This window comes from Bombina bombina, chromosome 1 (genome assembly GCF_027579735.1).
Source record: "Bombina bombina isolate aBomBom1 chromosome 1, aBomBom1.pri, whole genome shotgun sequence".
Taxonomy (NCBI): domain Eukaryota; kingdom Metazoa; phylum Chordata; class Amphibia; order Anura; family Bombinatoridae; genus Bombina; species Bombina bombina.
The window spans coordinates 1,268,497,310-1,268,518,700 of record NC_069499.1 but is presented as its reverse complement, the minus strand read 5'-3'; the positions used below and the strand labels follow the sequence as shown (position 1 = coordinate 1,268,518,700).

Below are 21,391 nucleotides of genomic sequence, written 5' to 3'. Positions count from 1 at the left end.
TGATTTATGTAAATTGTTTTGGTTTATAAATAAAAATAAAAAAAAATAAAAAAATTACATGCTCTATCTGAATCACAAAGAAAATTTTTGGGTTCAGTGTCCCTTTAATACTGATTATTCACATCTTTCTACAGACTTTGAGACCTTTCCGAAAGTCACCAATCCACCACTAAACCTTTAAATCATTGTATGTCAGCCACTGCATGCTGTTGTCATCATATAGTTGGCATCTTCCTTGACAAAAAGATAATCAGAACTCCATATTTTGTCTTGTAAATCTCCTTTTTTGACAAAACTGTAGTCTACCTTATTACTTGTCAGGTCAATGTAAACAAGTGCTGAGTGTCTGTGTGGGTGTCTGTGTCTGAATGTGTTTCTGTGTGTTTCTTTGCGTGTCTGCTAGAGTGTCTTTATGTGAATCCTTATGTGTGAGTGAGTGTTTCAGTGTATGTAGTGTTACTACCTTTACAACATTTCCAAGTTTGACTACACTTAAGAATAAAGTGCATATACTTTTAAGTCACTTGGTCAAAAATTGCACATGCTAAAAGGGGGAGCCCTGATCAATGGTTAAGTCAAATTTCTAGTGGTGGCCCTGGCCCTCCTTATACTTGTGTATGAAGCAGTTTAGCTTTTGTGCTGTATTGTGAGAAAGCAACTATTAAAATGATAGTAAATCCTAGCGTTTTTGAAATGCTTGGATTTACCAGTGCAACAAATAAAGGGGCCTTTCAGTCATAGGGGGCCTATTGAACAAAGGTCTGTCGGATCTGATCCGACAGTGCGGATCAGGTCCGACAGACCTCATTGAATGCGGAGAGCATTCCGCTCTCCGTATTCAGCATTGCACCAGCAGCTCTTGTGAGCTGCTGGTGCAACGCCGTCCCCTGCATGGGGGTGTTAATCAACCCGATCATACTTGATCGGGTTGAATTGCGGCGATGTCTGTCTACCTGCTCAGAGCAGGTGGACAGGTTATGGAGCAGCGGTCTTTAGACAGGCTCGCCAGAAACACAAGCCCTCAAGCTCAATCCTAAGCTTGATAAATGGGCCCCATAGAGTATAAAATACTTCATGCTGAAAGTTCCTTTATTTGTCTGTAGCGTTCGCTGCGCAGAGCACCTCAGCCCGCCCCCAGCAGAAAGCTATTTATCACTGAGGTGATTTTAGCCATTAGTTGTGCGGCCAGTTGGCATTATGCGGGATAGCTAGCATGCTATTGTCTAAAGTCACCTCAGTGATAAATATCGTTCTGTCATAAGCGGCCTGAATCACTCAGCACGGCGAACGCTGCAGACAAATAAAGGATTTTTCCGTCATGAAGTATTTTATACTTCATGACTGAAAGTCCCCTTTATTTGTGGCACTGGTAAATCCAAGCGTTTCAGAAACGCTAAGATTTACTATTACTTTAAGGAGTTAACTTTTAGGAGCTTTTCCACTAGAACATTTCTTTTTGCATATTGTTTATGAAATACATGACCAAACACATCTGGGAACAGTTGCATATTTAATTTCATATTTAATTTTATATATATATATATATATATATATATATATATATATATATATATATATATATATATATATATCTTAAAGGATATAGACTGCCTTTGCTGAGCTTTCTGTCCGAAATTCCAATGAATGCAGTCTGTATCCTTTACTATATATTACTTTAGCAGCACCCTGTTTGCTACTGTTTCATTGGTCTGTGAGATTGCAGATCCCATTGCTGAATATATCTACTGTATATGTATGTATGTGTGTGTGTGATGCAAATAAATAAAAGTTGCCTAGTTCATTATTTTTGGATTTTTAAAATTGGTTTCACATAAAAAATTGTTTTATTTTCAGGATTTTTTTTCAACAAATCTTGTTGTGACTAGCAGTCTTTCACTGAATTTTTAGAAAACTGACGGCTAGATTGCGAGTTTTTGCTGCTTTTTCACTACCGCTGCTATCACGAGTCTTGTAGGTACAGCTATACCGCACACTTTTTTGGCCGTCACGCAACATAACTACTGCACTTTTTAAAAAGTCCTTTTTCAATGGGACTTCCACAGCGCCGGTATTACGAGTTTGCCTGTCCAGCCAAAAAGTGAGCAGTACAGCCCATAACTACAAGATCCTTACCGATGAAAGTCAGTAGTTATGAGTTTTATGCTACAAAGCTGTACCATAAAACTCATAACTAAAGTTCTACAAAGTACACTAACACACATAAACTACCTATTAACCCCTAAACCGAGGCCCTCCCGCATCGCAAACACTAAAATTAAATTATTAACCCCTAATCTGCCTCTCTGGACATCGCCGCCACTATAATAAACATATTAACCCCTAAACCGCCGCACTCCTGCATCATAAACACTAGTTAAATATTATTAACCCCTAATCTGCTGCCCCCAATGTCGTCGCCACCTACATACACTTATTAAGCCCTAATCTGCTGTCCCTAACATCGCCGCAACCTACATTACTGCTATTAACCCCTAATCTGCTGCCCCCAAAATCGCCGCCACCTAACTACAATTATTAACCCCTAATCTGCTGCCCCCAATGTCCACGCCACTATACTAAAGTTATTAACCCATAAACCTAACCCTAAGTCTAACCCTAACCCTAACACCCACTAACTTAAATATAATTAAAATAAATCTAAATAAACCTTACAATTATTACCTAAATTATTCCTATTTAAAAGTAAATAAATAAAAACATGTAAAATAAAATCTAAGCTAGCTACAATATAACTAATAGTTATATTGTAGCTAGCTTATGTTTTATTTTTCTTTCACAGGTAAGTTTGTATTTATTTTAACTAGGTAGACGACTAGTTAGTAAATAGTTATTAACTATTTACTAGCTACCTAGTCAAAATAAATACAAATTGACCTGTAAAATAAAACCTAATCTGTCTTACACTTAAACCTAACATTACACTAAAATTAAATAAATTAACAAAATACATTTATATAAATTACAAAAAATAATAAACAGTTAATTACACAAAATAAAAAAGAAATGATCAAATATTTAAACTAATTACACCTAATCTAATAGCCCTATCAAAATAAAAAAGCCCCCCACAAATAAAAAAAACCTAGCCTACACTAAACTGCCAATGGCCCTTAAAAAGGATTTTTGCGGGGCATTGCCCCAAAGAAATCAGCTCTTTTACCTGTAAAAAAAAAATACAAACAACCCTCCAATAGTAAAACCCACCACCCACACAAACAACCCCCCCCAAAAAAACTACCTAAAAAACCTAAGCTCCCCATTGCCCTGAAAAGGGCATTTGGATGGGCATTGCCCTTAAAAGGGTATTTAGCTGATTGGCTGATTGAAACAGCCAATAGAATGCAAGCTCAATCCTATTGGCTGATAGGATTTTTTACCCTTTAATTCCGATTGGCTGATAGAATTCTATCAGCCAATCGGAATTCAAGGGACACCATCTTGGATGACGTCCCATAAAGGGAACCTTCAGTGTACGGCTGGGACCGTATGAAGAGGATGCTCCGCGCCGGATGTCTTGAAGATGGAGCCGCTCCGCGTCGGAAGGATGAAGATAGAAGATGCCGTCTGGGTGAAGACTTCTGCCCGCCTGGAGGACGACTTCTTGCCGCTTGGATGAAGACTTCTCCCGGATTCGTTGAGGACTTCTTGCCGATTGGATGAAGACTACTCCCGGCTGTATGAGGATGGATGTCCGGTCTTCAAAAACTGTAAGTGGATCTTCAGGGGGTTAGTGTTAGGTTTTTTTAAGGATTTATTGGGTGGGTTTTAATTTTAGATTAGGGACTTTGGGCAATGTAATAGAGCTAAATGCCCTTTTAAGGGCAATGCCCATCCAAATGCACTTTTCAGGGCAATGGGGAGACTAGGTTTTTTAGGTAGTTTTTTTTGGGGGGGTTGGTTGTGTGGGTGGTGGGTTTTTCTGTTGGGGGGTTGTTTGTATTTTTATTTTACAAATATTTGATAATTTCTTTTTTATTTTGTGTAATTTAGTGTTTATTATTTTTTGTAGTTTAGATAGATGTATTTTGTTAATTTAATTTATTTAATTTTTGTGTAATGGTAGGTTTTAGTGTAAGACGGGTTAGGTTTTATTTTACAGGTCAATCTGTATTTATTTTAACTAGGTAGCTAGTAAATAGTTAATAACTATTAGTTATATTGTAACTAGCTTAGGGTTTATTTTACAGGTAAGAATTTAGTCTTAAATAGGTATTATTTAGGTAATAATAGTAATTTGTATTTAGATTTATTTTATTTATATTAAAGTTAGGGGTGTTAAGGTTAGGGTTAGACTTAGGTTTAGGGGTTAATATATTTATTTAGTGTTAGTGATGTGGGAGGCCAGAGGTTTAGGGGTTAATAACTTTAGTATAGTAGCGGCAGCGACGTTGAGGGCGGAAGATTAGGGGTTAATAAGTGTAGGTAGGTGGCGGCGATGTCAGGGGCGGCAGATTAGGCGTTAATAAGTGTAATGTAGGTGGCGGCGATGTCGGGGGTGGTAGATTAGGGGTTAATAAATTTAATGTAGGTGTAAGCGATGTCAGGGGCGACAGATTAGGGGTTAATAAGTGTAATGTAGGTGTTGGCGATGTCGGAGGTGGCAGATTATGGGTGTTTAGACTCGGGGTTTATGTTAAGGTGTTAATTTTTAAACATAAATTTTCTTTCCCCATAGGAATCAATAGGGCTGCGTTACGGAGCTTTACACTCCATTATTGCAGGTGTTATGCTTTTTTTTAGCCGGCTCTCCCCATTGATGTCTATGGAGAAATTGTGCACGTAAAACCAGCTCAAAGCGGTATGTGTGCGGTATGGAGCTCAATGCTGCCATATTGCCCGCAATCGCAGGTTTTTGGAAAACCTGTAATAGTAGCGCTAATAAAGGTGAGCGGTAGAAATAACCTGCAAGTTAGTACCGAGCCACTCATAACGCAAAACTCGTAATCTGGTTGTGAGATTGGTTTAGTCAGATTTACACAACCATAGAGTTACAAAGATTCTGGAATTTATAGAATCTAAATCTACCATACAAAATTAGCTTTCCAAAGACACCATGTGGAGATGTATAGCTCTTAGAGAAGTAGGGCCAATCCAAGAATGCCCTAAAAAGCTGACTGTATGCCATTTTTGCAACAAGTTACTTCCTATATCTCAGAAGAAATTTTTGTTTTTTTTAACACTAAGAATTTGGGGGTTTTCTCAGGAAGGGTGATAAAAAGCACTACCAAGTTTCAGAAATATTAAAAATGTGTGAGACATTTTGCCGTTTTATATTTCACAATAAAGACACATATCTTTTTTGTGTGATGATTTTGAATACTGCTGTATGTATTCTACAGTATAGGCACTTATATAAAGGAATGTAATTTAGTATCTAAAAACATATAACACATATTTTGAAACTATCCAGAAAATACATTTGCCTATAGTAAAATGTATAAAACTACTGTCAGTATATTAGATATTACAGACATAGCAAGGTCAATAAACTTAAACATTTATCTGAGAAGGAAATGGGTTTTTGTGTTTGTGTTAATCATTACATCAGATCAAGAAATAATTTCATTTAGAGACAATCTGAAATACATACTATTCTGAGGGAATGGTGTTGGCTGTACTACATGAATCTTTTTGAAGTATAATGAAAAAATTAGATTTTGTATAATAGTCACGGATATTCTTAAATACAATTTACAATGATGCTGAGCTTGACCCTAAGATAAGCATATAATACATCAGTGATGAGGATTGTAACATGGACATGCAAACAGATCATTATAAACATGTTTGCTTACATGAACTGTACATTAATCTAATGATGTTATTAAAGGGAAATTCTAAAAAATGACATGTTCTTATTCATTAGCACATGGTTGCATTACACTAACTTATTACGGGCTGGAGCTCAATCGATAGTGTGTGATATATATATGTATTTACTGAGGTTTATCTATTAAAGCTGTAAATTCTTTCTTTCTTTTTTTTTAATGTTAAAAAAAAACTTTACCTTTTTACCTAAGACCTCTTTCACAACAGATATTTAAAAATGTAGCCTAAAACCTTATTTATTACATGTCTGAATAAATAAATACCTAAATAAATAAATATATAAATCAACATTGCAAATGATCATAAATGAAAACAATACTACGAACAATAAACTATTATACATGTATTAATGAATCAAAGTAATCAAGCCTCAATATCACACCATTACTCTTCCAAAAAGAATAAAATAATAACATAGCCCTGCGCATACAAGAATAAGACAGCAGTATAATATAAGACTGTACTGTGTATGTGATAAATGTAACAGTGCACATTACATACTGCATAATACCTGCAACCAAATGCCAAATTAAAAAAAAAAAAAATCATTGTTTGCAACTATTAAGCCACAGTAAGTTGTTCTTGGGGGAAAAAAAAGTCATTTTTTTTCTAAATATGTAAGTGGGGAAATAACAAAACAGCAGATTAGCTTCAAAATTTCTCAGTTTGCAATGATTTCTAGTCTATACTGAAAACTGTATATTTGTTAAAAATATATATATACTGTGTATAAAAGGGCAGAAAATATACATAGGGCAATAAGAAAACTACACAAAACTACAATATTGCTTTGACTCCCTTTGAGGTGTACTTGAGATCACTGTTGAAGACATATGACTTACAGTTTCAGCATTCATTGCACATAGACTTTTTTAGGATAAAAATGCAATAAATATTTCTACATTAGCAAATAATAAAGGGTGTAGAATGGTATTGGTGGGGTTAAGTGCTACAATAATCATTGGGGTGCATAGCGCTCCCTAGCACCCACAAAGAACCACCATTACATACATTATTATTTATGGGTGTATTGTGTTTTATAGTTAATGGGACATGACATTTTCATGATTCAGAGCCTTATTTACATGAGTGCATGGGCACTACATGACACCAGTGTCTGTAACAAATATTTTAAAATAGAGGCTTCTATTACAAGTTGAGAGCAAAAATATTATTGCTGTTAAGCACTAACACCTCTTATTCTTGTGCTTATACTACAAGTTGACAGTAAAATGGTAGTGCTCAAGTGATAGCCTGGAGGGCACTAACATATGGAGGTTGGATAGTGCAGCTGTGCTAAATCCTCCACCTAATAGACTTCTATGGGGCGCTCTACAAAACGCAAGTCCTGGCCATCAATCGAGTATTAATCATTTTTTTGTCCTTAACTCAATATAAAAAATGATATTTAATTCATACATATATACATGTATATATCGTATAAATAAAAGTGTGTTAGCAATAATTTAAAATTGTATATGACAAGGTGTTGGACTGGGAAGGATTCAAAGGTATATATATATATATGCTTAAAAAATACTTGCACCCCTCCCTCAGACTATTATATGTAATATCTTTTGATTTCTGCAGCTTTTACCAATTACATTATGACTACAGATAGATTATTGCATTGTATTTTAGACTCAATCAAATGTGTTAACAAGAACATGTATATGCAGACTCCCCTGAAGATTTTCTTACTTAAACTATGGACATAAAATCAATTTAAATGCTTATTTATATCTCATTGTGAAATGTTAGCACTCTATTTAAAGGGACAGTATACTGGAAGTGTAATTTCTTCTGCTGGCTGTGTTTACAAAGCTTATCTATAGCTTGGACCTGCGGCCACAAACTTTCAGAATAGGTGGGGATACCAAAGGCTAAATCAACTATTTCAAATGCCAATATAAGGGTAAAGGAGCTACTTGTAAACAATTTAATACACTCCAGCAGGTAAAGTGAATCATTGGGAACAGATTAAAGGGGAGAAAATATTTGAGTTAACTGTACCTTCAAAGGAAGGAGCTAAGTATCTACATAATATTTATAGTTTTATTTTCAAGGGTCATTTAAGTAAAATGAATCAATGATACATATAACAAAAAAAATTCTATATAGCTTACACCAAATGTGATATTAATATAATTGTGTTTTTATTTATTTATCTATTTATTTATTTTGTATATTATAAAAGGGATGTAAAACCCAAAAATATTCTTTCATGGTTCAGATAGAGAATACAATTTTAAACAACATTACAATTTACTTCTATTATCTAGTTTATTTCATTCTTTTGATATCCTTTGTTAAAGAGATAGAAATGCACATGGGTGAGACAATCACACAAGGCATCTATGTGCACCCACAATCAGCAGCTACTGAGTATATTTAGATATGCTTTCCAACTAATTATATCAAGAGAATGACGCAAATTAGATAGCAGTAAATTGGAAAGTTGTTTAAATTTGCATGCTCTCTCTGAAAGAAAAAAAATAAGGTTTAATTTCCATTTAAAGGCTGCCTGTCTCTATCTCCCAGTCAAATTTGATTGATAATTATTTTTATAGCACCAATTGCAAAAGCTACCAATTAATATTCATAATTAATCATCATTATTCTAATAATATAAGAGAACTATTGAATGGATTTACTTACAATATAAGTAATTGGTTGTGTCAGGCAGACTGAGCTGGTCATTTTCAGCTAACTATACAATAAGGAGGTATAATAAGCTTTAAAAAATGATTTAGAATAAACGCTGCTCAGTATAAACTATGGCTGTGAGTTCTGATGTGCCTTTTAGAAGAAAAAAATGTGCATAGTTTGTTACATTATTGCTTTTTCTGATGTTGGTTTTGGGCTGGAAATAATTCTTTATTAAAAGGATGTAAATTATAATGGTATGTTAGTTTATTGCTTGCCTAATAGGCCTCCACTTTTATTAATCAGAGGCTCCTCGGTCCATGTCCTTTTATGAGGACACTATCAAATGCATGCTTGGTGCTAGAGTGCCAACCCTTCCTTATTTACAGGGATCTCCCTTATTTGCCTAAACTTTTTACACTCCCTTATTTATCTGCTCTTAGAACATGTAAACTCTTCATTTCAAGCATTTAATATTGTACTCTTGTACTCTTATTCATTTAATATTTTTATGTATCTGACAGTTTAATGTCTTTACTCCCACTGTGCTTTAAATAAGTAATAGAATTCATGAAGTTGTTGAATGTCTAGACTGTGTGAATGAAGATGATTTGTATGAAGAATTTTTTTTGTACCAAACTGTATCAAATTATAAAATAAAGTTTTTTTTTCTCCGTTACTACTGTATAATTTGTCAATTTCCTATGTGAAATCTGTTGATTACTTAGTCTCCATTATTTTATTCAAAAAGGTGGCAAACATACTTGGTGCTTGCCTTTAGGTTCTTTTTTTAAAATATACAAGCCTTTGATTAAACACAGAAGAGGACTTATCAGTCATGAAATATCATGTTCTAGAAATATAGAGCAGTTTGTTTTTTAAGTTCATGTCCTTTTAAAAGAAGCACAAATAATTGTTTGAAGCAGCTGGATAGAAAAGAAAATCATATCATTATTTATTTTTTTTATAAAGGGAAATGAAAGCCATAGCATAAAAAGGGCAATTTGGCCTCTGTGTAATGCATATGGCAATTTTGTATTACTATGTTGTAAAAAAATGGCTATTTTTATATGTACTTAGCTTCAAAATCAGCTCCATGTTTGAGTGGCAGGTAAGTGCGATCATTGTGTGTGCAGACCAATTATAACATCTCTGAGAATAGCTCTGAGAGATCAGAAATGGAGCTGCAATAATGCTACTGCTTTTAGGTCCCTTTAAGTGGAATTTGTTTTGAAACACTGCATTTTCTGCCCCAAAGCCTTTACTTACACATTTTTTTTCTGTTTTTAGACCAAGCATAATTTCATTAATTCCTTTTGATTTTGTTTTTGTATTATTTACTAAGATAATATAAAGACTCACATTTTAACCACAGTCTATTGAAATATTACAATGTGCATAATACAAATAAGATTAACATGAATGGTTACAAAAAACAACAACTCTTAAATAAGCAATAGATAAATGCAGGGATATGTTATAGTCCATTGTTATATCTTAGCACTTTGCCAAATAATGGGAAAACACTGAAAAATCTGCATCTTAGCAGACTGATTGTCAATTAAAGGGACACTGTAACCAAATTTTTTCTTTTGTGATTCAGATTGAGCATGACATTTTAAGCAACTTTCTAATTTACTCCTATTATCAAATTTTCTTCATTCTCTTGGTATCTTTATTTGAAATGCAAGAATGTAAGTTTAGATGCCGGCCCATTTTTGGTGAACAACCTGGGTTGTCCTTGGTGATTGGTGGATAAATTCATCCACCAATAAAAAAGTACTGCCCAGGGTACTGAAACCAAAAAAAAGCTTAGATGCCTACTTTTTTAAATAATGATAGCAAGAGAACGAAGAAAAATTGAAAATAGGAGTAAATTAGAAAGTTGCTTAAAATTGCATGCTCTTTCTGAATTACAAAAGAAAAAATTTGGGTACAGTGTCCCTTTAATAATGAAAATAGGTATCCGCAGATGGTGTTATTTGCTAGTTTTACTTTTTCATTCTATTTCTACATATGTGCATAACGGGCCCTAATTAGTTAAAGAGCACTAATGCTGCAAACTAACAATTGAACACACTCTGGAGCAATGCAAAATAATTCTAGGACACTGCATCCTAGGGCATAAAATGCTGACTAGACTAACGATAGCATCTTATTAATTAGTGTATAAGAAAATGAGTGCAGCTGTTCATTCAGTCTACCAGTTTAACACAGGTACTGTAGAAATATGTGAAATTATTCTGTAACCCAATACTGGCATAAGCCTACCCTGAGCTCTGAAACTTTTGGTGAGTAAATACAAACTTTAGTCTTTGGAGCCTGAACTCCAGGGTCGGACTGGGAATAAAAAGCAGCCCTGGAAAAATATGAAGACCAGCCCTATTTTCCGAGTCGGTAGAATTCACAGGCCCCATTTTTCTTAAAGAAGATTACAGGGATACTCCTTTACCCAATATTTTTTTAAGAATTAAATTGTATTACTTTGCATTAAATAAGAATGTCAAATTGCTGTTATATAAGCACCCTACAACCCAATTGCAGCCATTAATCTCCCCTTTAAATTGTAGCTTTCCAGCCCCAGCTGCTGCAGCCCACCGGGAAATCTCCTGGTATCCTGGTAGGCCAATCCGGCCCTGCTGAACTCTTAAATTTTTGTTCTGTTTTCTAATATTTGGATTGTTTTATGTATATTTATATTTAATTTATGGCTAAAATTGTCATATAAATATGTAACCTCTGCTTTTAAAAACATTTTGAAATGGTGGTAAAGTGACTAAAGCCTGAAACTATGTTCTAGATGTAAAAAAAATAAGCTATATAACTATAGCCTTCATATCTGAAAAAAATAAATCCAGGGACACTACAGGAAAGGATTATGGTAGTATTGACCACACCCAGTGCATTCCACCCTAAACAGCTAATGTAAATTTCCTCATAATAAGCACAAAATTGTTAAAATTGTATTAACCAATCTATTATGTAAACTGTACGCTATTTGTAGTTGCCAGATTAAAAAAAATTAGACTCCAATGCCACAATATACAAAATATGGAGCGTTGTCTCCATGGCTAATAGGATTTATCCACAATTAAATGAAGTACCGGTAAGCACTACGGTTGCCAACTTTAAAAAAATATTAAGTTACTAAGGAAACAACAAATTTAACTTAGGTAATTTACAAATTATACAGTAGTTACTGAAGAACAAACCTTATTTTACAATTTGATACAATTTAGTACAAAATTCTTCAAACAAATCATCATTATTCACACAGTCTAGCTTAATACATTCAATACATTTCTGCAAATCTGTGAATTGTATATCTCATATATCTCAATTACAGCAATGGGGAAGGAGGGTAAAGACATCACATGGTCAGATACATCAAAATTATTAACTAAATAAGAGTACAAGAGTACAATGTTTGACATGAAGATTTAACATGTATAAAATAAGAAAGAAAAATGTTCTAAGAGCAAATAAAAAAGGAGCCTGGGAGACTGTAAAAAAATGTGGGGAAATAAGGGAGATCTCTGGAAATAAGGTAGGATTGGCATCCCTAGTAAGCACCTATGTATAAAATAGGAATGATGCTCATGACTATGTGTGCTGTAAGGTTATAAAGGGATAATGAGCCCAATTTTTTTCTTTCGTGAATTAGATAGAGCATGCAATTTTAAGCAACTTTCTATTTTACTCCTATTATCAATGTTTCTTCATTCTCTTGCTATCTTTATTTGAAAAGCAAGAATGTAAGTTTAGAAGCTGGCCCATTTTTGGTTCACAACCTGGATTGTGCTTGCTAATTGGTGGCTAAATGCACCCACCAATAAATAAGTGCTGTCCAGGGTCTGAACCAAAAATTGTCTGGCTCCTTAGCTTAGATACCTTCTTTTTCAAATAAAGACAGCAAGAGAACGAAGAAAAATTGATAATAGGAGTTAATTAGTAAGTTGCTTAACATTGCATACTCTATCTGAATCATGAAAGAAAAAAAATGGGTTTCATATCCCTTTAACAGGGTTTGGTGTTATATATTTTATGAGAGGACTGTTAGGATATTGTGTTTCCAGTGAGAGCCAGGGGGTAGGAATATTTAAATGGAGATAAAAAGTCTGTTTAATTGTTCTAATGAAAAACAAACACTAAGCAGTGGCTTGCACTTAATAGAAATCATTGCAATATGTATTATTCATGATTTTAAAAGGAGTTTAACTTTTATTTATTTCATTTTTACTTCATTTGTGCAGTGTCAATTACTTCCTGTCACAGCCCCACAAGGAGGCTGTGGTCACTACAGAAAGTCATATCTAGCTTGATGTCATAAATCTTCTACAGTAACTTTAACTGGCTTAGCGATAAGTGAATGGAAGTGAAACAAGAAGTCAGTTTTGCCCATGCTAAGAGGACGCAGTATGCAACTTAAGTTCTCAATATGTCAGCTCTCTCATCTCCCTGAGGGCAGTGGCTATAATAAGAATTTCTAAGTGTTTGTTTTGGGGGAGGGGAGTAGGTTGTTTGCTATTTTTAATACAACCTGTTTATTGTTATGTTTACTTTATGCAAATGTATGCTAATGAGCATGGACACTGTTTTTCCCAGAAAAGGTGGCAACCCATTGTGGGAGAAATCTAATCTTCCCACTCTCCAATATGTTTTCCATTCTTTATCAGATCACTTATTAGATAATACATTTTGTGGTAACATTTTTGAGGAACTTGCCACACATCATTTTTAGAGCCAGGGTAAAGTGTATATTAAACATATAGGAAAATCCAAAAAACTTTGGAAACTGAATAAAAATTTTTGATTCCTAGTATTATTCAAGACCTGATTTAGGCCATGAAATAGTGGCTTTAGAAGCTAATAATATATCAAAATGCAAAAGGAAGGGAAGCAAATGCTATGGATGAATGTATAATCTGTCACTAATAAATTATTTAAGGGCCACTCAATGCAGTAGAATTACATAATTAACAAGTACATAATAAAAAGACAATGCAATAGCACCTACTCTGAATTTCAAATAAGCTGTAGATTTTTTCTGACAAATTTATTTTTTCTCCCATTTTCCGGCCCCCTGTGTCATGTGACAGACATCAGCCAATCATAGACTAGTATACGTATACCCTGTGAGCTTGTGCACATGCTCAGTAGGATCTTGTTCCCCAGAAAGTGTGATTATAAAAAGACTGTGCAAAAATTGATGATGGGAGTAAATTGGAAAGTGTCTTAAAATTGCATGCTCTATATCTGAATCATAGAAGTTTATTTTGACTTGAGTGTCCCTTTATGTGATCTTACAGTTTTGTCTAGCACTTCTCAAAAAAAATGGGCATTGAATAATAAAAGACAAATATAAAGAGATTAACCCAGAATTGCTTTATTTTCTTACGATGGACTAATGCCAGTACGTCAGAATTTATATCTGAATTGCATAGCTTTTCACAGGGTTTTCAGACTTTAAGCTATTAAAATCTATATGAAAACCCACAATAATTAATTTATCACAAGATTATTAAATGTACTTATGGCCCAATAAACCCTTCCTCTTATTTTCTACAGGGATACAATTAAACTGTGTTATTCTATTCTATCAAAACAAAATCCAAAAGTTTTTTAAACTGTTTATTTTATTTTTTTACAATTTAACCACCTTGACCTCCTGAAAACTAAAAAAAATAAAATATTTTTACACAAATTAAATATAGATACACACACCCTTGAAACACCTGATATATGCCTATTTCTTATCATTTTTGTTCACTGTGATTAATTCGATTTTCCTATTATATTGTTTATTAACTGGAGTGATTTTACATGTTCAAATAGATGTTCTTCTAATGAATTGCAGTGACTAAGAAAAAGAAAAATGTAAAAATACAATGAATTTGCATTGAAGTTCTAATGTATTTTTTTCATAGCACACAACATGTAAATGGTAGAAAGTTGATTATAATGAATGCCAGTTAACAAAGCTAAATTTGTAAAGATTCACATGTTTATTTGTATTCCTTGATCCGTTACCATAAAAGGAAATCATGAAACCTGAAATGTGCATGAGTGTATTTCAGTCTTATATAGAAGGATTTTTGCACTAAATTTGCATTAGCAAAAATGCTATCAATAAAATGTATAAATATGCTGCATATGCACCAGAATTCAAACACCTCACCAGTGGCGTGTTTAGGTTTTGTGCTGCCCTAGGCACTCAAAATTCTTCTGCCCACCACCCAGGATTTAGGCCTTTTTTGGCCATATTTTTGTCATGGCATTTCTAAAGTAAATTTTCACGTTCAAGAGCATGTGTTTATATGTGTATATGGTGAGTATGTGACTGTGTGTGTAAGGCAGTGTGCGTGTGTAGTGCAGTGTGTTTGTATGTGTGGGTTTAGTGAGTGTGTGAAGTGAGACTCAAAAAGTGCTGCCTCCCCAAATCTGCTGCCCTAGGCAAGTGCCTTGTTTGCCTAGGCCAAAATACGCACCTGCACCATACCATTTCAGAGAGTTGGCGGTAGCTTGTATGGCACAAATAGTCATCACTGACATAAATAAACACCACCACTAGCAATCTGATGAGGTATTAAATGAGGGTGCACTGGGCATGTGCAGTATATGTGCATAGGTTGCTGAAACAGTAATTACTTTTACTAGAATCATTTCTAATAAAAGTATATTGCAAAAACTCTTCTATTCAAAACTGAATTGCACTCATTCACTTTTAAATCTTGGCCACTGTTTCCCTTTAAATGACCAAAAAATCAATTATCAGTATTTCTTTATTGCATCTAAAATTCAAAATGAATATTAATTTTTTAATAAAAAGGTAATACCCCAGTGCAAAAAAATACTAGCTCTTGCTCAGTGTATGGAGGCAATTAGACACAATGAACACTTTACAACCTGTATTTGTAAATCAATATGTTTTATATGCATGCTCGAATCACCCACTCTCTCCATGCTCCTTTAATAGAAGTTATCTTTATCAACATCAACTACTTTATAGGTTCGCAAAAAGAAATACAGGTGGCCCTCGGTTTATGCCGGTTCAATTTGCGTCGTTTCAGAATAACAACCTTTTGTGTTTCAGCAAAGTTAAGTAAATTTTACAGCCTGAAATTGATCTGTGTACACTGATCAGACCAGACTTATCGAGCAACAAGTTCTAGCAGGCACTTCCCTATTATCTTTCTGTCTAGCAGCTTGAGATGAGGGTGCCTAACTGCTTATTGATCACTGCAGATTGAAATGCATAGAATAGGTGCAGACCCAATATTATCTAACATGCTAACAATGCAGAGAACTGATTGCAGAAAAATGCAAGTAAAAAAATGTTTTTGTTCATTAAACTTAGTTTGATGATGATGTAGTCTGTTGTGTGATTATTTAATTAGGTGCTGTTAGCAAATGTTTTTGTTAATTAAACTTAGTTTGATTATATTTTCTGTGTTGTGTGATTATTTTATTAGGTTATAATACGGTTTTAGCAAATGTTTTTGTTCATTTAACTTAGTTTAATTATATATTCTGTTTTTTGTGATTATTTGATACTGTTTATAATACTGTTTTAGCAAATGTTTTTGTTCATTTAACTTAGTTTAATTTTATATTCTGTGTTGTGTGAATATTTTATTAGGTTATAATGCTGTTTAGCTTTTAAAGTCTTCATTTCAAAGCTTTAAAAATAATGTATTAGTAGTTACTTATGCCAATTTTGAGAGGGGCCTGGAACCTAACTCCCTCACTTCCCATTGACTTTACATTATAAACTGGGTTTCAATTTACAATGGTTTCGATTTGCAACCATTCCTTCTGGAACCTAACCCCAGCGTAAACTGAGGACTACCTGTATATATATATGTATATATATATATATATATATATATATAATATATATAGTTATACAGGGAGTGCAGAATTATTAGGCAAGTTGTATTTTTGAGGATTAATTTTATTATTGAACAACAACCATGTTCTCAATGAACCCAAAAAACTCATTAATATCAAAGCTGAATATTTTTGGAAGTAGTTTTTAGTTTGTTTTTAGTTTTAGCTATTTTAGGGGGATATCTGTGTGTGCAGGTGACTATTACTGTGCATAATTATTAGGCAACTTAACAAAAAACAAATATATACCCATTTCAATTATTTATTTATACCAGTGAAACCAATATAACATCTCGACATTCACAAATATACATTTCTGACATTCAAAAACAAAACAAAAACAAATCAGTGACCAATATGGCCACCTTTCTTTGCAAGGACACTCAAAAGCCTGCCATCCATGGATTCTGTCAGAGTTTTGATCTGTTCACCATCAACATTGCGTGCAGCAGCAACCACAGCCTCCCAGACACTGTTCAGAGAGGTGTACTGTTTTCCCTCCTTGTAAATCTCACATTTGATGATGGACCACAGGTTCTCAATGGGGTTCAGATCAGGTGAACAAGGAGGCCATGTCATTAGATTTTCTTCTTTTATACCCTTTCTTGCCAGCCACGCTGTGGAGTACTTGGACGCGTGTGATGGAGCATTGTCCTGCATGAAAATCATGTTTTTCTTGAAGGATGCAGACTTCTTCCTGTACCACTGCTTGAAGAAGGTGTCTTCCAGAAACTGGCAGTAGGACTGGGAGTTGAGCTTGACTCCATCCTCAACCCGAAAAGGCCCCACAAGCTCATCTTTGATGATACCAGCCCAAACCAGTACTCCACCTCCACCTTGCTGGCGTCTGAGTCGGACTGGAGCTCTCTGCCTCTCTGCCATGTCTCTGAGTATTGCACACCTTGTGCTTTGGGCACTCCAGTGATGTTGCAGCTCTGAAATATGGCCAAACTGGTGGCAAGTGGCATCTTGGCAGCTGCACGCTTGACTTTTCTCAGTTCATGGGCAGTTTTTTTTGTGCCTTGGTTTTTCCACACGCTTCTTGCGACCCTGTTGACTATTTTGAATGAAACGCTTGATTGTTCGATGATCGCGCTTCAGAAGCTTTGCAATTTTAAGAGTGCTGCATCCCTCTGCAAGATATCTCACTATTTTTGACTTTTCTGAGCCTGTCAAGTCCTTCTTTTGACCCATTTTGCCAAAGGAAAGGAAGTTGCCTAATAATTATGCACAACTGATATAGGGTGTTGATGTCATTAGACCACACCCCTTCTCATTACAGAGATGCACATCACCTAATATGCTTAATTGGTAGTAGGCTTTCGAGCCTATACAGCTTGGAGTAAGACAACATGCATAAAGAGGATGATGTGGTCAAAATACTCATTTGCCTAATAATTCTGCACTCCCTGTATAGCAAGGAAATGGAGTACATAGCTTAAGAACTGCAAATAATAAAGCCAAATATGTTGTTTTGTGAAGACTGATAATATAATACACTGATTTTGAATCTCTAATGATAAGCCACTGCAAAACAGCACATTGGTGAGTCTCTGAGGGATTTCAGCAAGTGAGACCTGCTGCTGTTTTTTTCTGCTGACATTTTAGAAGCAGGAGGGAGTGCTGTCTGCTAATAAGGACTCTGGAAGCAAACAGCCATTGGCAATTGATTTTTCAGCCTTTCTCAAACGTTTCATCTTTCTATGCTGTAAACAAGCAGTTGGACTCTCACAGTTCTGCATCTGCTTGCTTCCTGACTTTTATCTTGCATTTCTGCATGTCCCTCTTTTCCTTTAATTGCACCCAGTGTTTCTCTGCAGATGGAGCTGTAGTTTGCGGCCTATATTGCAAGATGTTGCAGGCTCCTGGTCTAATGCAGTAGTTAATAGAGGCTTCAATGTTTTCTACATCCTCTCCAGGGAAAGCAGCTTCTGGATGAAATATCGAACCTGCTGACCCAGCCCCCACACAGGGTTGATAAGCTCAGCAATCTATCACATGTTTCTAAGGGTTTGACTATCACAGAAGGCAGAAAAATGCCAGTCCTCTAATCTATGAGAAGTTTATTCCCATATTTATATCCGAAAATCCCCATTGGCTCTTGTTTGATCCGTATTTCATATTTTAGTTTGCATTTTGCAGAATGAATTTATTTTACAATTTTTCAAGGTTAATAAAATCTACACCTCTGAAATCTATGCTTCCTCAAATGTTAATGCATTTAGTTTTAACAACCTAAAAGTAAATTGTTTATAGGAACACTAAGTACATCATTTTGTGTATAAACTGCTTATTTCATCTCATATGTGAAAATACACTAATTTTACTAAAGTCTGAATGCATACACACACATATATATCCCCCCGAAACGTCAATACATTTATTTTTGACATTTTAAGATATATATATATATATATTTTACACACAGTGAAAGCACTTACAGGATGTCTTAAAGTGTCAAAAATACATGTATTGATGTTTCGGGAGAAAGATTTATATAGGTATATATATATATATATATATATATATATATATATATATATATATACTATATATATATATATATATATATATATATATATATATATATATATATATATATATATATGTGTGTGTGTGTGTGTATTCAGACTTTAGTAAAATGAGTGTATTTTCACATATGAGATGAAATAAGCAATTTATATATACACAAAATAATGTACTAAGTGTTCCTATAAACAATTTACCTTTTTTGTATAGAAAGATAGATATGAGGGAAGAATGACGCTTAAACATCAGCCTCACCAAGTATCCATCAAAGCCTCACCCAGCAGATAACATCCTATTACTGACAACTTATTTATTAATTGAACTTTAGTGCAGTGAAAACAGTTTTGAAAAGGCTGGATGCAAAGATCTGTGTAATAAACTGTAATGACATTTTTGTAAAACTCTAAGATAAAGCCTTATTTGTAATTTAATTAAATCTACCTGGGTATTCAGTCTCTCTAGTGTAACAACAGGTTCAGTGGAGAAGGATTATTAGCACCACAATGTACTCAGGGACAGAAGTGAAAGTGTGAAAATGAGTATATGTTTCAAATTGTTATGTATAGTTGAGAATTGGAATCACTGATTATTTTCCTCTATACAGCTGCAAAACTAAGGTTTGGTGCCTGTGTTCAGCCAGAGAAAATCTACATCCCTGAACAGATGTCATATTAGCTAGAGTTTTGTTTACTAATCCAGTTTGCATATCGCTGATCTAATCTGTAGATACTATAATTCCCCTGTTTTCATAAATTATACCTTGTCTAATGATTGCATTGTTTGGAGACCAGTGCCTGCACTGCAATGTTGGCAGCTATGATAACCAAGGGTAAGATAATTATTCTGTTACAAAATTATTATTTTTTCCCCCTAAGAAAATAAAGAAGATGATTGACTGTTACAATTGTTCCTTTCTAAACATGTGACAGGCATTGTAATTAAAATGTGGTTTAAAAAGTATACTTTTTTCTAAACATCCATTTTTAATTTGGAAAAGCAGAAGAGGAGGGTGGATCAAGAAAGTAACATGTTACAGTTTGTCACATAAAATAATGGTAAGGGTCAGCTGCCATGACTGAACCTCTGGACTGATAGACTAGATTAGCAACAGTTTCGGGGGCTGGTGGGTTGGTTCATAACACCCCAATGTATTGCTTTAGCACCCCCAAATCTCAAACATTTCAGATGTCCTAAATGTTGAAGGTAGTGGATAAGGTGAGCAAGGAGAAGCATGCAAGGATGGAGATGGGGTATCAAAATAATAGTATGAATAGAGAGTAGAAGTTTGGGTCAATCCCCTTTATCTCATGCACCTTTGCTATTAATCTGTGTCAACTTTTTGTACCCTTAAGTGGTATGGTCTAGAAGCACACAGGGTTTTATTATAGTATATAATGTAACGTACACCCACATCCACCCTTCTAAAACCTTATCTTTTTTCTCATATATTTCTAATCACAACTATACAATTATGTTAGTCTCTTAGACAATCTGCACATTAAATAAATAAGACTACTTTCAAAAACAGACAAAAAGCAAAATAAAGTAGGATGTAAAATACCCTGCAAAAACCAGATGATGTCCACAGAATTTATTTAAGTCCCATAACTTGATGGGTAACGCATACGAACTGGTCAATGTCCCATCCTCCCACGTATGCCAATCCCAAATATGCCAATCGTTTAACAACATTACCCAATATCTGATATCAGTGTAACTGATTACACAGTGCCAGCCCACCTCATAATATCTTAGTTTTCTATGACCCATTGCCTGCTATATGGCCTATAACCCCATGTCAGCACTAATTCCATGACTCATGAGATGTTCCCAAATGAGTACACACTTGATCCAGCATAGGCATAAACGTCTTACCTCCATCAGAGTAGGTCTCTGTCCCGTACCCATCCTGCAGACCGTTGCTCCATGTACCCTCGTACTTGGCTCCGTTGCCCGTGCATTCCCGGATCCCATAGCGCCCTTTAAATCCCTGGGTCCACTCCCCTCTATAAACCCATTTGCCCTTGGTCTCCACCCCGATTCCATGCCTCTTGCCCTGTGCCCAGGTGCCTTGATAGGTATTGCCACTTGGCCAGGTGTAGACTCCCAGTACCTCGAAACCGTGACTCCAGGAGCCCGAGTACTCGCCCTGCCCCTTGGGACCAGTACAGATCCCGTGGCCGTGAGCCTTGCCATCCTGCCAGCCTCCGCAGTAAGACCCACCGTCATCAAAATTAAATCTTCCCCCACTTGACATGCATGTAACTCGGTTTGCAAATCCACACTAAAATGCAACAAAAAATCAGGTGTGAAGGAGGAAGAAGATGGCAATGGCAGAATGAGGGTGATGGAGTCAGTGATATTAGGAGGAAGGCACAGGATCCTAAAGCGATCAAGTTAAAATCAACCTCAAATAATGCATCCTGAGTGACTCTTTATTACGAAGCGACCCCACGATCCCTCGTGGATTGCCCCC

The 21,391-nt window shown here is 35.0% G+C and overlaps 1 protein-coding gene across 1 annotated transcript in view; it reads right to left on the bottom strand.

Annotated features, from left to right (window-relative positions):
• JPH3 (junctophilin 3) overlaps positions 1 to 21,185 on the bottom strand; it is a 377,966-nt gene extending 356,781 nt beyond the window's left edge. Inside the window, exon 1 of the mRNA XM_053701187.1 lies at positions 20,791 to 21,185. Coding sequence (XP_053557162.1) covers positions 20,791 to 21,172 — 382 coding nt within the window. The 5' untranslated portion in view covers positions 21,173 to 21,185. The remainder of the gene's footprint in view (positions 1 to 20,790) is intronic.
• Between the last annotated feature and the right edge of the window lie 206 nt (positions 21,186 to 21,391).